The following is a 15,441-nucleotide window of genomic DNA, read 5'->3' as shown; positions in this document are numbered from 1 at the left end:
TACAAAAACTACTGCGGCTAATACTACTGTAGGCTATGCAATAAGCTCAAAATGCTGTCTTCGGCACAGTAAGCCTGGGTTTGAGGCCTGCTAGCTTTACATACTCCACCATTGTATTGTCCTAGGTCAATTATTCCTGTAGCCTACCCTGTGACTCGGAATGAAAAGGTGCGAGCTCTTACAAAGTGCAACTATTTCGACCCTTTATGTTATGTAGATGGCTACAGCAGTGCCAATATCTGCTGATTTGGCCACACCCTATCTCCCAGATCTGGGCTCACACCTGCTACGCTTGGCAGCACATGGACACAAAGGTTGACTGTAACAGTTGTCTGTTAGCTGTGGCTTCTCTGTTGTCATCCAAGTCTCCTGTGTGTGTGTGTGTGTGTGTGTGTGTGTGTGTGTGTGTGTGTGTGTGTGTGTGTGTGTGTGTGTGTGTGTGTGTGTGTGTGTGTGTGTGTGGCCCAGGCCCAAGCCTGTCCATGTTTATTTGTACAGTTGGCGTTTCTAGCCTCAAATGGCTTTTAGAGGAGGCTTTTGACTGTAGGCCCCATCCTGTATCAAACAGCTGAGGTTTTGAGCTGGCTTTAGTGAAATGGAAGACAGTCGGAAATGTCTGGCAGCTTTGAATAGCCGAGTTTTTCTTGTTTGATCACCGTGATGTTTCTGCGTGTTCTGTTTACAGAGCCCCATTAAAAGATCAAGCGTTTGACATTAAGACAGGAGATGGTTGTATCATTTCCTGCCAGTGCCTTCCCAGAAGGCATCTGGTGTACATACTGTTGGCTAATGAGACGTGCGTGATGGCTTAGTTTACGATGTCAGACAGACAGGCTTCGCCCTCAGGAGTTTTCCTCGCAGGCTCTCGTCAGCGTTTAGACACAGAGACCGTCCTCTGATTTCTCCCTGATCCGGCCTCAGACCGCAACACGAGAATATTCACTATTGTGCCTCATTCTAAACAGACTTTCCCTTCGACCTGGAACCCAATGCGAGAATGACCACATTTAATCGGAGTTGTGAGTTTGTGAACCTGTGCTCTTTTGGGTGGAATCAGGGAGATGAAACTAGTTTCCTGCGTCGCCGGGAAGTTAGTCGGGGGTGTTAGGATGCGCCTGTCCGTGTTAGAAAGCTAGTTTTGTTCCTTCAGATTTCACCGTTGTCTACCAAGTGTAGCCGGATCCCATTCGTGCACAAGCGCCTTTGGTTCGACTTCAAGGCTCTTCGGTCAGAGACGCGGTGTCTGCGCCCATTTCCCAACATCCCTAGGATGACACATGCTGGCGTGGCGAGGGGGAGCCTGACACGGGGAGAGCCGCGGCTCAAGTTCATTAACTGGGACACGCAGGACACGAGGATGAATAGGAAACTCTATATATCTGCTCCTGTGGAAGACCACACCTTGATAGATCAGGTGTTCCATCATCATATCCGTCTCAGTCTAAGGCTTTATGGCACTCAGGGGACTGGAGTTCACGGGACGCGGGGCGGGAGAGGCCAACCAACAACCCTTCGCCTCTCCTCCTGTTCTTTTTATGGAAAGGCATGTGTGAGAAATCCACGATGTGGCCTCTGCTCGCTAACGTCCACAACAGCGTCTGTGTGTGTGTGGGTGTGTCTGTAACGGCCACATTATGAACAAAAAATGTTTCCCTCAGATGACCGCCCCAAGTCTCAGAGGTTGATTAGTAACGCAGGGTTTCTTATTTGGAAGGGGATTGTGGGTAGTGTAGTTCAGAACGGGGTCTTAGGGAGTTTTATTAGTGGGTGCAAAGGGTATGGAGGGTTTAGACCTTGGGGCACGTAACCTACTTTCTTAGATGGAGCTCAAGTTAATGTACACAAGGCGCATGTGAGTGAACACTCACTTGTATGGCGACGGAGAGATGACTTGAGAGTAGAATGGTGGTCTGGTAGAGTAGGTTAGTTGCTGATTTAGCCTAATTTCGTGTGGGCGTAATAAATTAGGAATGCTCCTCCACCCCTTCGATTTCCGCTCCAACACGACCAATCAAGGCCTACAATTACGGCGTGGGAGGGGGGCGGCCTTCATCCGCGAAGCCTCTGACAGACGCACATCCGTCATCCCAACACTTGTGTTCCTGGGGGCGCGTTTCCCAGAGCACCAAAGGGCAGTGTCAGGTCAGGTCTCCATAGCGACTGTCAACCTCCCGTCCCCTCCAGCTGAACAGCCTCTTTCATCGCCATGGCAGCGGAGGGGCCCGGTTACCCGGGGGACCGAAGGAGACCGGGAGGGAATGTGAGACGAGGGGGAGTGGGGGGGGGGGCAAACAAGTCTGTGAAAACACAGTAATCCAATATGGCCGCCTTTGTGCCAGACCTGTCGGGTTTTACCGGACCTCGCGCTGGGTTTCTTCAGCTGCGCTGGCTGTGACGAGGAACCTCGGCTCGCGCCCGGTGGCTCGCGATTGTTCTCGGGGCTTTAGCTCGGTGGGATAACGTGGTCTAGAGCCGCCCGGACGGTTGGCTATGTTTGGCGCCGTGTCAGGTGACGTAGCCGGCGTGGATCGGGGGCGGAGGTGGAAGGTGGATGAAGGGGGTGTGCTGCTGTTTTAGACTTGTATCATAGTGATTCATAACCTTGCTAAAAACCCCAGGACTCGTTTAACCCTCTAAATACGAATGCCTAGCCTTTAACCCAGTGAGTTCAGTGCAAAAGTCTTTCATCCCAGGTTCATTACAGTTTGATACACTATATAGACTCACGAGTCAGTCTCTAAATGCTCTGATTGGTAGCGTCGGTTTTCGGCGCCGCTTTAGCGACGATTTTCAACGGAGACGTCTCCTCCAGACTTTCGGAGGCGGAGATCTCCAGGGTCTGGCATTGTGAGACTACCTTTTCACTAATGTCTCTCTCTCTCTCTCTCTCTCTCTCTCTCTCTCTCCAGGACCTGATCACTCCAGCACCCCTCCCTCTCGTTCTCCCATCACTCCGTCTTCTGCACCCTCTCCTCCTCCTTCTCCTCCTCCTTCTCCTCCTCCTCCTCCTCCTCCTCCTCCTCCTCTAGCGTCCCCTCCCTGTCCCTCCTCTCCGCCGTCCTCTGTCCCCCTGCTCCGCCCCCACCTCTCCTCCCACCTCCAAGATAGATTCCCTCAGGAGCAAGGTTGACCTGCTGAAGCTGCCCTTGGCCCTGTCCACCAAGTCCATCTCCCAGCGCAAGAGTCAGCTGGTCGGCGCCGGGGGCGACAGAGGCACGGGGGGAGGAGGAGGAGGGGCCCGCAAACCCCGCCCACCGCCGCCGGCCCGCGACATGGACAACGAGTCGCAGTACTCGGGCTACTCCTACAAGTCCTCCCACTCGCGCAGCTCCCGCAAGCACAGGTAAACGTGTAGCCGAGGAAAAAATAGTCCTAGAGTCCCGGGTGTAATGGTGGCGGTTAGAGGTTGGTTGGTTAAACTCGCTCCTTAAAGGAGCACCAGTCCCTCCAAGGGGGACGTCCCTCTTGGCACAACGGTTAGTGTGTCTGACTCACAAGCGAGTGAGCTCTTTGAAGTGTGGTATCGAATCCCGCCCTGGCAATCCCTTAACATGGGTTACACACACACACACACACACACACCTCCATTTAGGCTCACTCCCATAAAGCCCCCAGACCAATGTCTCTGCATTGCGAAAGGATGCAAGACATGCTAACCCACAAGCCCTGTGTCTCTCCTCTCTCTTTTGTATGTGTGTGTGTGTGTTCGCGTGTGTGCGTGTGCATGCGTGTGTGTGTCCACCACCAGGGAACGGAAGGACAGACACCGCTCTAAGAGCCGGGATGGCAGCAGCCGCGGGGACAAGTCCGTCACCATCCAGGCCCCCGGGGAGCCCCTCCTGGACGCAGAGTCCACCCGCGGAGACGACCGGGTCAGAGTCCAGCAGCTTCGCTCTGTCGTCTTGTTCTGTCTGCCCTCTGTTTCCTCATTACATTACAGGCATTTAGCAGACGCTTTTATCCAAACCGACTTGCAGTAATTGCATTTAACGTAGGAAGTCGGTGTCCTGCTACTCACCAGAGCTCACAAGTGCATCTCCTGTCTAAAACAAGTCACTTAAGATCATAAGATAGTGCTGAAGGCAAAGTGAAGAATAGAAAACTAAAAATATAATAGGGAGGGTCCTGGTAGTACTTCTCTTCATCCACCCTCAGCACTTTAGCTTCGAACGGATCTGTCTAGAGACACAATCTAGCCCCTGTTCCCTTAACGTGTGTAAATCTGAAATCAGTGGATAGGTGTAATCAAGATGGAGAGGTTTTCAGCTAGCCCCGTGTACTACTTGTCATCTGATAGGCTAGATAGCTAGCTAATCATTAAACTAACTGTGGCTGGCTGGCTGGCTGGCTGGCTGGCTGGCTAGCTTGTCCGATGACAAGTAGTAGATGGGGGTCTTGCTTTTGTCTGTCTTTTCCGCCCCAGATTGACCGATTGACCTCAATCCTCTCAATATGATTCACCACTTCTCACACGCTCACACTCTCTCTCTCCCTCCCCTCCCCTCCCCACCTCCACCTCACCACTACAGGATGACAACTGGGGCGAGACGACCACGGTGGTCACCGGCACGTCGGAGCACAGCGTGTCCAACGAGGACCTGACACGCGTCTCCAAGGAGCTAGAGGAGTCGTCGCCGCCGGAGTGCAGGCGCCTGGCGGGTCCGGTCCTGGGCGGCTGCCTGGGCCTGTTCGCCCTCCTGACCCCGCTGGCCTTCCTGGCGCTGCCGCAGGCGCTGTGGCGGGAGTCCCTGGACCCGTGCGGCACGCCGTGCGAGGGCCTCTACGTGTCGCTGGCGTTCAAGCTGCTGGTGCTGCTGATCGCGTCGTGGGCGCTGTTTCTGCGTCCGCCGCGCGCCACGCTGCCGCGCTTCTTCGTTTTCCGCTGCCTGCTGATGGTGCTGGTGTTCCTGTTCGTGGCGTCCTACTGGCTGTTCTACGGCGTGCGCGTGCTGGAGCCGCGCGAGCGCGACTACCGGGGCATCGTGGAGTACGCGGCGTCGCTGGTGGACGCGCTGCTGTTCATCCAGTACCTGGCGCTGGTGCTGCTGGAGGTCCGACACCTGCAGCCCGCCTTCTGCCTCAAGGTGGTGCGCACCACGGACGGGGCCAGTCGCTTCTACAACGTGGGCCACCTCAGGTAGAGGGGGTGTGGGTGTGTGTGTGTGTGTGTGTGTGTGAGTGTGAGAGAATGCTGTGGGTCTTTCTTTTTATCTTTGCGTTTTCTTGTGTTTCAAGGTGTGTGTGTGTGTGTGTGTGTGTGTGTGTACAGGGGGCACTGTGTCTTTGGGCATCTTTCTAGAGAGCATAGTGTATATTTTTTCACTTGCGTGGTCACAGTTGATGGTTATGCTGATGGCGTTAGTGATGGTGTTAGTGATGGTGTTAGTGATGGTGTTAGTGATGGTGTTAGTGATGGTGTTAGTGATGGCGTTAGTGATGGTGTTAGTGATGGTGTTAGTGATGGTGTTTTAATGGCGTTAGTGATGGCGTTTGTGATGGCGTTAGTGATGGCGTTAGTGATGGCGTTAGTGATGGTGTTAGTGATGGTGTTAGTGATGGTGTTAGTGATGGCGTTAGTGATGTTAGTGATGGTGTTAGTGATGGTGTTAGTGATGGTGTTAGTGATGGTGTTTTAATGGCGTTAGTGATGTGTTAGTGATGGTGTTAGTGATGGTGTTAGTGATGGTGTTAGTGATGGTGTTTTAATGGCGTTAGTGATGGTGTTAGTGATGGTGTTAGTGATGGCGTTAGTGATGGTGTTAGTGATGTGTTAGTGATGTGTTAGTGATGGTGTTAGTGATGGTGTTAGTGATGGTGTTAGTGATGGCGTTTGTGATGGCGTTTGTGATGGCGTTAGAGATGGCGTTAGTGATGGTGTTAGTGATGGTGTTAGTGATGGTGTTAGTGATGGTGTTATTGATGGTGTTTGTGATGGTGTTTGTGATGGTGTTAGTGATGGTGTTAGTGATGGCGTTAGTGATGGCGTTTGTGATGGCGTTAGTGATGGCGTTTGTGATGGCGTTAGAGATGGCGTTAGTGATGGCGTTAGTGATGGTGTTAGTGATGGTGTTAGTGATGGTGTTAGTGATGATGTTAGTGATGATGTTAGTGATGACGTTAGTGATGACGTTAGTGATGACGTTAGTGATGATGTTAGTGATGATGTTAGTGATGGCGTTAGTGATGATGTTAGTGATGATGTTAGTGATGATGTTAGTGATGATGTTAGTGATGATGTTAGTGATGATGTTAGTGATGATGTTAGTGATGATGTTAGTGATGATGTTAGTGATGATGTTAGTGATGGCGTTAGTGATGATGTTAGTGATGATGTTAGTGATGATGTTAGTGATGGTGTTAGTGATGGTGTTAGTGATGATGTTAGTGATGATGTTAGTGATGGTGTTTGATGGTGTTTTAATGGTGTTTGTGATGGTTATGCTGCTGGTGTTAGTGATGGTGTTAATGCTAGTTTTTCTGATGGTGTTTGTGCGTGTCCAGTATCCAGCGGGCAGCAGTGTGGGTCCTGGACCAGTACTACAGCGACTTCCCCGTCTACAACCCTGCTCTGCTCAACCTGCCCAAGTCCATCCTCTCCAAGAAGATGTCCGGCTTCAAAGTCTACTCGCTGGACGGTACTGACCTCACACTCCTACTCTGTCTGTCTGTCTGTCTGTCTGTCTGTCTGTCTGTGTCCGTCCGTCTGTCACACTCCTACTCTACCTGTCTGTCTGTCTGTCACACTCCTACTCTACCTGTCTGTCTGTCTGTCTGTCTGTCACACTCCTACTCTACCTGTCTGTCTGTCTGTCACACTCCTACTCTACCTGTCTGTCTGTCTCTCTGTCTGTCTGTCTGTCATACTCTTGCTATACCTGTCTGTCCGTCTGTCCATGTGTCACACTCCTAATATTCCTGTCTGTTTATTGGTCTGTCTCTCCGTCCATCTTAGTACTGTATCTTTCTTATTCCATCCATCCTCCATCAACCCCACTTACTTTCTTCCCCACAATCCACCCACCTATTCATCCATCCATCCATCCACCCACCCATCCCTCCATCCATCCCTCCCTCCCTCCCTCCCTCCCTCCCTCCCTCCCTCCCTCCCTCCCTCCCTCCCTCCCTCCCTCCATCCCTCCCTCCCTCCCTCCCTCCCTCCCTCCCTCCACTCCCCCTAGCCGCTGACCGCTGGCGGTTTTGTTTTCCCAGAGAGCAGCACCAACAACTCCAGCAGCCAGTCGCGCGCCATGATCGCAGCGGCCGCCCGGAGGAGGGACAACTCCCACAACGAGTACTACTACGAGGAGGCCGAGATGGACCGCAGGGTCCGCAAGCGCAAGGCCAGGTGAGGGGGACCCCGGACCGGCGCCGTGCCTCACAGACAGTCACAGCCTTTATTTTGAGGGGGCGGCTGTGGCTCAGGAGGCAGAGCGGGTCGTCCGATGACCGCAGGGTCACCGGTTCGAATCCCGGCTCCTCCTGTCCACATGTCGGAGTGTCCTTGGGCAAAGACACTGAACCCCAAATTACTCCCAATAAGCAGGCTAGCACCTTGCATGGCAGCTGCTGCCATTGGTATGCGAATATGTGTGTGAATGAGGGACCATTGCAAAGAGCTTATATAAGTGCAGTCCATTTACTATTTACCAAGCAATGTGAAAGCCTCAGCTTGTACCACTCGGGTTAACATAGCAATGAACAATGTGATAATTAACAGACAATTGTGCGTCATTGTAGCCTATCTATGTCTCTGGCTCTGTCATTTGAGCAGTATGAAACCACCTATGTGCAATTATGTTGTTTGTGTCAGCGGGTGACTTATGCAGTGTGTTGGCGACCACAATCACGCGCAGCGTCCAGACAGAGTGTTAGACCGCCTTCAACGATGCCTGCGTCCCTCCCCCCAGGTTGGTGGTGGCGGTGGAAGAGGCCTTCACCCACATCAAGCGCCTCCAGGAGGACGAGCCGGCGGCCTCGGCGACCAAGCACCCCCGGGAGGTGATGGACCCGCGCGAGGCGGCCCAGGCCATCTTCGCCCCCATGGCGCGCGCCATGCAGAAGTACCTCCGCACCACGCGCCAGCAGCCCTACCACAGCATGGAGAGCATCCTCACGCACCTGCAGTTCTGCATCACCCACAACATGACCCCCAAGGTGAGAGAGAGCGACCCCCGCCAACCCCCCCCTCCAGCTCAGCAGACTTGGGCTGTGTGCCCGCCAGCGTGCCGTTTTTAGCCGAACGGCGCCGAGCTAACAGCTGCTCGTGGCTGCGTAGAGACCACTGGGAAAGCCAGTTGACTGGCTAGGCTACCGACAGCTCGCGTTAGCACAGCGTTGTGTTTCTGCAGATTGACAAGCTAGGGTTGAGGTAGCTAGCGCTAACGTCGGCTGTCAGCTAGCGCTAGCTAGCGCTAGCTAGCGCTAACGTGGACCGTCTCTGCAGTCTTCCCAAAACCCGACCGTCCTCGTCGTGAGAACAGCCTTTACAGCTTACACTCTAGCCCAAAAAGTTCAACTTTCAACTGAGGAAAAAAAAGCCTAGAGCCCATGGTGCTATAGCGCTAAAAGCGCTTGGAACACAGCTCTCATCTCTAGAGCTCATTACCCATTGTAAACAGTGAGAAAACAGCACCACGCTTAGATGGTTACATGAAGGTGAAATAACCCCCCCCTCCATTCAGTTTGTTTTTGACAGCCTCTGAAACCGCCTACAGAGATTCGTGCCAGAGATCATTTTAAAAGTCAAAAGTAATATTCCTCCATAGCAACATGCCTTGGATAGTGTAAAGGAATTTATTTCCCCTCTCCTGCTACAGGAGGCGAGGCGTTGCCCTCCGACCCCAACGAGCCTGTGGGGAGAATGTCAATGTAAATCTCTATTAACCAATGATATGAAGGGCTACTAGAGAACCAGGCAGTCTGACCTGTTGGTGAGATACCCCAGGCCGCTGTTTATGGTCTTGAGAAACAAGATTAGGCCATAGAAGTCGTAAAATGAGGGAGCCACTCCCTCTTTAGTGACATGGCCAAACAGTGAGGTAGGCTACAGAGATTGGGGTTGATCAGAAAAAATCTCTCATGTCCTGGTTCTGAGGTGTTAGACATGGAGTAGATAGAGACGGATTAGAATTTTCTAGACCACAAAAGCATGAGTGACAGATATCTAGTGACATATCTAGCCCTACATGCTATGTAGCGCTTGCCATATGTGCTCTTAACACATTCCCACACGCTCAGGACTTCTGAGAATGCAAGTGTACTCATTCAAAATGTACCAATTCACAGGTCCGTCGTTGTGGTTGATTGTCTTATGTTCCCGTTTTTTGCCGACTAGGCGTTTCTGGAGCGCTACCTCAACCCCGGCCCCACCATGCAGTACCAGCGTGAGAACGGCAGGGGGCGCCAGTGGACCCTGGTGAGCGAGGAGCCGGTGACCTCCGCCCTGCGCCAGGGTCTCGTCTTCTCCCTGCGGCGCCTCGACTTCTCCCTGGTCGTCACGGTGACTCCCCTCCCCTTCCTGCGCATGGGGGAGGAGTTTATCGACCCCAAGAGCCACAAGTTTGTGATGAGGCTGCAGTCTGAGACTTCCGTGTAGGGGACCATATCTGTGTCACAGATGGATGTCAGAACCAGTGTGATCCAGACCCATCCAGTTTGCACCTGGTACTGGCGCAGTCAGAGGAGATGAAGCCATTTTTGAGCATTGAGTCACATTCCTCATCATCAAGTAATCTCCTATTGAACCACCATCATGGATGTTTGACCATCAAACTATGATAAGCTATGATTTTCCCAACCTGAAGATGGCTGCCTTGACTATATGTGTTGTAATGTCTGAATGACATACTGTACAAATCCATAATTTTCCTAAGGGAATGTCTTTTTTTTAAAATGAATATCAACGTTGTTCATCATCTATACTATAACCACTGGAATATGTTACTTCGTGGACTCATTTTAAGAGCTATTTTTGTCCACTAAGGGGAAGTTGCATAATTTCCCAGTACCTCTTCCTGATGTCTTACGGATTGACCAATCGGAGTACAACATTCAGTCAGCTGACTGCAGAGTTGGTACACCACTCCCACTGGTTGCCAATGTTTAGTGCTGTAGTGCTGAAATGATAAGGACTGTTTTTATATTGAGGTGTGATAATTATTTAGCAGAATGTATTTGTACTGAATTAACATGGTGTCTCTAGTGGCCTGTGTGGTGTTGCTGTCTTTTCATCAGTATGTAAAAGAAGGAAGAACATTCCTAAACTGATATTCTGAGTTACAACTCGTTATGAATCATCATAGTTAGTCTGCATCATGATGTGTGACTCTTTTTGTATTCTACACTGGCTTTTTTTATTCACAAATGTTATTACAATTTAGATAACAAGCAAATGAATATGAATACATTCATAGGCAGTTTCGGTTCAGAAGAAAGATCTGAGGAAACTGTGGTTTTATGCTGTCATGAAATGGCCTCTGCCTCTCCTTATATCCGTTTCTTCATCAGACCACGCTGACCCAGGACCAGTGATTGTATTTTTCTCACTGCAAAGGCCTCTGCAGTCGTAGCAAGTCACCAGATTGTGCCGCCACGTTGAAACAAGCACAGTATCATTGCTGCCTCCGTCTAATCGCCTTACCTGTGTGTGAATATGAAACTCGCTGTCTGAATCTCTGGCAACAGACCACTACTTTGACCACTAAACCTCTCTATAAGATGTGCTCGAGCTGATAGTTTGGTGTCCAGATTCATACTAGTCCAAATAACGTCCATTTTTGATTGGTATCTGAGCCACAATATGACTGACTGCCAGTTTCTTGTATTCAAGTATTTACAGTAGAACTAAAATACAAGACATTATGCATTTATGAAAGAGTACAACCAATGACACAAACAGTCCAGAACTGGCTTGACATTAATATAGATCTGAATGGACAAATGCAAATGATTGTCTTTCCAGTTTTTTATGCATGCTAGACATTTGGGTTTAAAAGTAAATTTTTTATACAAGCATGTTTGTTTTTCTATCATTTTTACAGTGCCTAAGTTATAATGATGCAATTTTCAGAATGTTTTTACTTTTGGAAAAGAGGTGTGATTGTACAAAGATCTGTAGATTCACTTTGTATTGTCTTTCTTTGTTAATTGTAGCTATAGCATAGTGTACTAGACATTTTTGCATTATTAAACAATTTTCTTGTGAATTTGATCTTTCTGTGTATGATTGCACAGTACACACACACACACTGTCCCTTTAAGAAGTCATTACTCCAGAATTTGAGGGAAGGTGTAGTAATGTGACTTAAGTGAAGAATAAGAGCCTTTTCTTCTCTACGTGCATCTTTCCTGTTACTAGCAAACAAAAAACAAAGAATAGCTTCAACAAGATGGCCGTTTAAATGTAGAAATGTACTGTAACACACCTGTCTCACATTGCAGAGTTGTGAGAGAGGAACCAGTGGGTTTGAGTGGAGTGGGGGAGGCGTGTGGTGTGCAAAACGGACACTGTGAGCCCATCACTTCCTGGTAACGGCACACTCAGTTTAGAGGTGTTACTGTACAAACCCGGCAGACAGACACCAAGACAACAAAACATCCCTGAACAAGATCCAGCTTCTCTCTCTCCTAAGATGATGAAGGGATCTCTAATCGTTGCCATCTTACTCTTAAATTTCAGCTGTGCTGGTGAGAATTTTTTTTTTTTATGTACCTGTGTTTTTTTTTATATTGTGTTATTTAAATGTAAACTGCTATGTTATTAATTGACAATACATGGTTGTGTAAACCAGGTTTATCCCCCCTTTTTTTATACCATAGTCTTTATCATTGGGTTGACTCACTCAAAAATATCAAGAATAATCATGACAGATGAATGAGTGTGTGTGTGTGTGTGTGTGTGTGTGTGTGTGTTATCATTGGGTTGACTCAGTCAAAAATGTCAAGAATAATGATGGCAGATGAATGTGTGTGTGTGTGTGTGTGTGTTTGTGTGCAGATGCCCTAGACGAGGGGAAGCTGTGCTATGTGCTGGATGGGATCCTGGTGTTGTACGGCATCATTCTGACCGTCTTGTACTGCCGACTCTGGGTATGGCAGCGTGAACACCACTGTTAAATACTTTATTTATGCTCCTCTTGAACATAAATAAAGGTTTAAATGAAGAAAAATAAAGGATACACTGTCGCTAAGGAAACATTACCATTATTTTCAGTTCGTAAATTCATGGTAAAATTGTCACATGGTAAATTGTTATGAATATTCCAATCACATTCATCACACAAAACTAACACGACCTTTAATCAAAAGAATGTAAAGAATATTTTAAAGTAAGCATTCTGTGTCATTGGCCTGGGGTCTGTGTCCCATGTCTAGCATACTGAGACTAGCAGGTCTGATGACTATCTGATCAAACTCACGTTCTGCTTTCTTCTTCAGATGCATCCTGCAGTTGACAGAAAGATCAGCTATTATCCACAGGTGAAATTGTGTGTGTGTGTGTGTGTGTGTGTGTGTGTGTGTGTGTGTGTGTGTGTGTGTGTGTGTGTGTGTGTGTGTGTGTGTGTGTGTGTGTGTGTGTGCGCGCGCGTGTGTGTGTGTGAGACATGTAAGGGTTTATGAGAGGAGTTTATTCTCTGACACATGTATCCTTTGTAGGTTTGACTAACCTCCTGTGACTAAAGACACTAAAATATTGTCAGGCAAGACCTGACTGGCACCCCAGCAAACCGAACCGTCCAACCATTACAGTGTGTGCGCAAGCTTTTACCTAAAGACATGTAGTCTACACAGTACTTTGTTGGAATAAGAGTGCTTTCAGTGCTTTTGAATGCACTTCCTCTAGAATCCATTCATTCTGCTTACCCCAACCAAGTGATGGCAGGTCATGTTAGCAATATCAGACTAACCACCAAACCAGCTAATTATAAACACTTAAGTTTCAACTGCTGTCTCACACATTAAAGCACAACCCCACAATATACAGGGTGTGCAGTGCTTAAGAACAAAAGAGTGGAAAAAACAAAACACATATATATATATATATATACACACACACACACACAGAAATGTGCCATGATTTAAAAATCAATAATGGTCCATGGTGAAACTGAGGTTGCCGGTAGCAGTACGTTAACTAACTAACTAATAACTAATACTAATCCAGTACTAGTACTAATGTTAGCACTTACTAATAACTAATACTAATCCAGTACTAGTACTTATACTAACTAGCTTACTAATATAAAGATAACGTGTTGATGGTGCTCTATGCTACTGTTGCCACTGTGTACATTCAATTTAATCTCAAACATTTTAGAATCTCTTCCTTTTTACAGAAACCACCAGGCTATCAGGAGGGCATTTATTCAGTAAGATCATTATTGTGTGTGACTAGCGGCAGTTAAAGAGTATAACCTAAACAATGTTACAAACACAAACACAACACGTGTGTGCTCAAAATTACAATCTATAATATCATATGGAAATTATTCATTTACATACAATAATTTTAATTACTCTCTCTCTCTCTCTCTCTCTCTCTCTCTCACACACACACACACACACACACACACACACACACACACACACACACACACACACACACACACACACACACTATCTCTCTATCCCTCTCTGTCTACCAGGATTTGACCCCCCATGCCCAGGACACCTATGAGACCATTAAAGTGGAGAAGAAACCAAACATCTAAGAGAAGCCGACAGGTGGAAATCCCCACCATGTAATTGTAACATGATGCATGAATGTGATTTCTTTCATAAGAAATCACATTCAGTTTCTTTCTTTCATAAGAAATCACATTCATTTTCTTTCTTTCATAAGAAATCACCAGTTTTTCCTCTGCGTAAAACAGTAGGTCCAGTATCACTTGATCGAGTGGTGGGGGGCTTGAACACAGATTCTGTGTTTTCTCATTCTGTAAACTTCTAATTCGGTAAAACAGCTGTTTAGTTTTGTAAAATGACTTAATGGCCCATGTCTGTTAACCCTGCCTATTATGATTCACAAAATTAAATGTATCTAACAATAAATTATCTAACCTTAAATTACGGTGCAATGTATTTTAATCACACCTATGATCTATGCTCAAAATATCAATAGGGATATGATTTATAGAGAATAATACAGAACACAATAGAATAGAATTTACAACGTTACTTGTGTGCAGGAAGAACAATATGTGACCTTTCACTGAAGAGCTCTTAACACCCTGACCAAACAGTCCAACCCAACTTCCTGTTTCACAAGCTGTTGTTTTAGCGTGCCTCTGACACATACATAGTTCCTCTATGTTCACTTCAATGCAACTTTTAATGCAAGCTTAATTTATTAATTAGTTAAATGCAATGCATTTGTATGCATAAGGTATTGAAGATTTGTGTACATGTTTAGATCCTAGCTGGTTCATTGTTTGGCTGTATGGAGGCATCACTAAGCAGCACTAAACATCAAACCACAGACCCACAAACTCTGGTCTCTTACACCATCTGCTGTGCTGTAGCTGTCATGCCAAGCTACACCGGCTATGACCCACATCCAGTTTACAGTATTTACACAAAACGCATGACACTAACTGGTACTGGAACTGTATTCAAAACAAATTCAAAACTGTGTAGCTTAACACAGAATGTGTAATATCCACCCAAGGCATTCTACAGTACATGACACGCCCCACTCACCAGGTCAGCCCCTAAATAATATTAGTCTAAAGTCTTTTGAAGAGGCCTATTATTTATTTTTAGTGTGTTATTCTGCTAATAGCCCCGAGCACAGGGTCAGACCACATGACTGGCGTCCCGGAGGATAAAAACCAGTGTTGGGGTTAAGTGACTTACTCAAGGTCAACAGAAGTTGTGAAGCTTTCTAGTTATCAATATCCTAATCAATGTATATATTGCACGTGTGTGTAACCAGGAAACTGTTTAACTTCATCAAGTATAGCAAGTTTATTGAACACAGTAGCTAACATACAGTACATCCTGTAACCGAGAGCATAAACTACCCAAGATGCCCCCACTCATGACCCTGTGACCCTGTGACCTGGCAACAATAAACAACCAGGTTCTATAACCCCATTCTTTTAAGCAACGATTCACACCCAACAATACACTGTAATGTAAGATGGTGTTCATGCAATACAAGACAATAACCAGATAGAAATCTGCATGATAAACTTACAGTGTTACAACACCTGGGGTTGCTACTGTACCTGGCGGCCATAACCTGAGGTACTGTAGCTGATGTGTTCGCAAGGGTTTCCTCCCAAACAACCCGATATGAAAAACATGCAGAAGAACAGATGCTTTGCAGTCCTCTCCCTGACCAAGACCTGGATTGAGCACTTGGACTTGGTCCCCGGGCGCCATGAACGGCGGCCCACTGCTCCTGGCTGCCCACTGGAGGACAGCTTGGATGGGAGAAAT

At 47.7% G+C, this 15,441-nt stretch overlaps 2 protein-coding genes across 2 annotated transcripts; both read left to right on the top strand.

The window, feature by feature from the left end:
- The first annotated feature begins 3,059 nt into the window (after window positions 1-3,059).
- On the top strand, window positions 3,060-11,038 carry LOC311316431 (vang-like protein 2). Its single transcript, XM_084447276.1, has 7 exons — window positions 3,060-3,343; window positions 3,749-3,872; window positions 4,530-5,137; window positions 6,502-6,635; window positions 7,210-7,345; window positions 7,908-8,154; window positions 9,335-11,038. The coding sequence occupies exons 1-7, from the start codon at window positions 3,273-3,275 to the stop codon at window positions 9,593-9,595; spliced, it is 1,581 nt and encodes a 526-aa protein (XP_084303402.1). The 5' UTR covers window positions 3,060-3,272; the 3' UTR covers window positions 9,596-11,038.
- A 518-nt stretch (window positions 11,039-11,556) lies between these two features.
- Window positions 11,557-13,908, top strand: LOC311316423 (high affinity immunoglobulin epsilon receptor subunit gamma-like). The gene is made up of 5 exons (XM_084447265.1): window positions 11,557-11,685; window positions 11,996-12,087; window positions 12,436-12,477; window positions 13,335-13,367; window positions 13,644-13,908. The coding sequence occupies exons 1-5, from the start codon at window positions 11,631-11,633 to the stop codon at window positions 13,707-13,709; spliced, it is 288 nt and encodes a 95-aa protein (XP_084303391.1). The 5' UTR covers window positions 11,557-11,630; the 3' UTR covers window positions 13,710-13,908.
- Window positions 13,909-15,441: the final 1,533 nt, after the last annotated feature.

Source organism: Borostomias antarcticus (assembly GCF_949987555.1).
Source record: "Borostomias antarcticus genome assembly, chromosome: 12".
NCBI lineage: Eukaryota > Metazoa > Chordata > Actinopteri > Stomiiformes > Stomiidae > Borostomias > Borostomias antarcticus.
This window is presented reverse-complemented; position numbering and strand designations above follow the sequence as displayed.

Bases quoted from the DNA above. Each gene is read 5' to 3' on its own strand.
- LOC311316431 (XM_084447276.1), top strand. From the start codon at position 3,273: ATGGACAACGAGTCGCAGTACTCGGGCTACTCCTACAAGTCCTCCCAC. The intron at 6,636-7,209 runs GTACTGACCTCA...TTGTTTTCCCAG, and splicing joins CAAAGTCTACTCGCTGGACG to AGAGCAGCACCAACAACTCC. The intron at 7,346-7,907 runs GTGAGGGGGACC...CCCTCCCCCCAG, and splicing joins GTCCGCAAGCGCAAGGCCAG to GTTGGTGGTGGCGGTGGAAG.
- LOC311316423 (XM_084447265.1), top strand. From the start codon at position 11,631: ATGATGAAGGGATCTCTAATCGTTGCCATCTTACTCTTAAATTTCAGC. The intron at 12,478-13,334 runs GTGAAATTGTGT...TCCTTTTTACAG, and splicing joins AGATCAGCTATTATCCACAG to AAACCACCAGGCTATCAGGA. The intron at 13,368-13,643 runs GTAAGATCATTA...TCTGTCTACCAG, and splicing joins ATCAGGAGGGCATTTATTCA to GATTTGACCCCCCATGCCCA.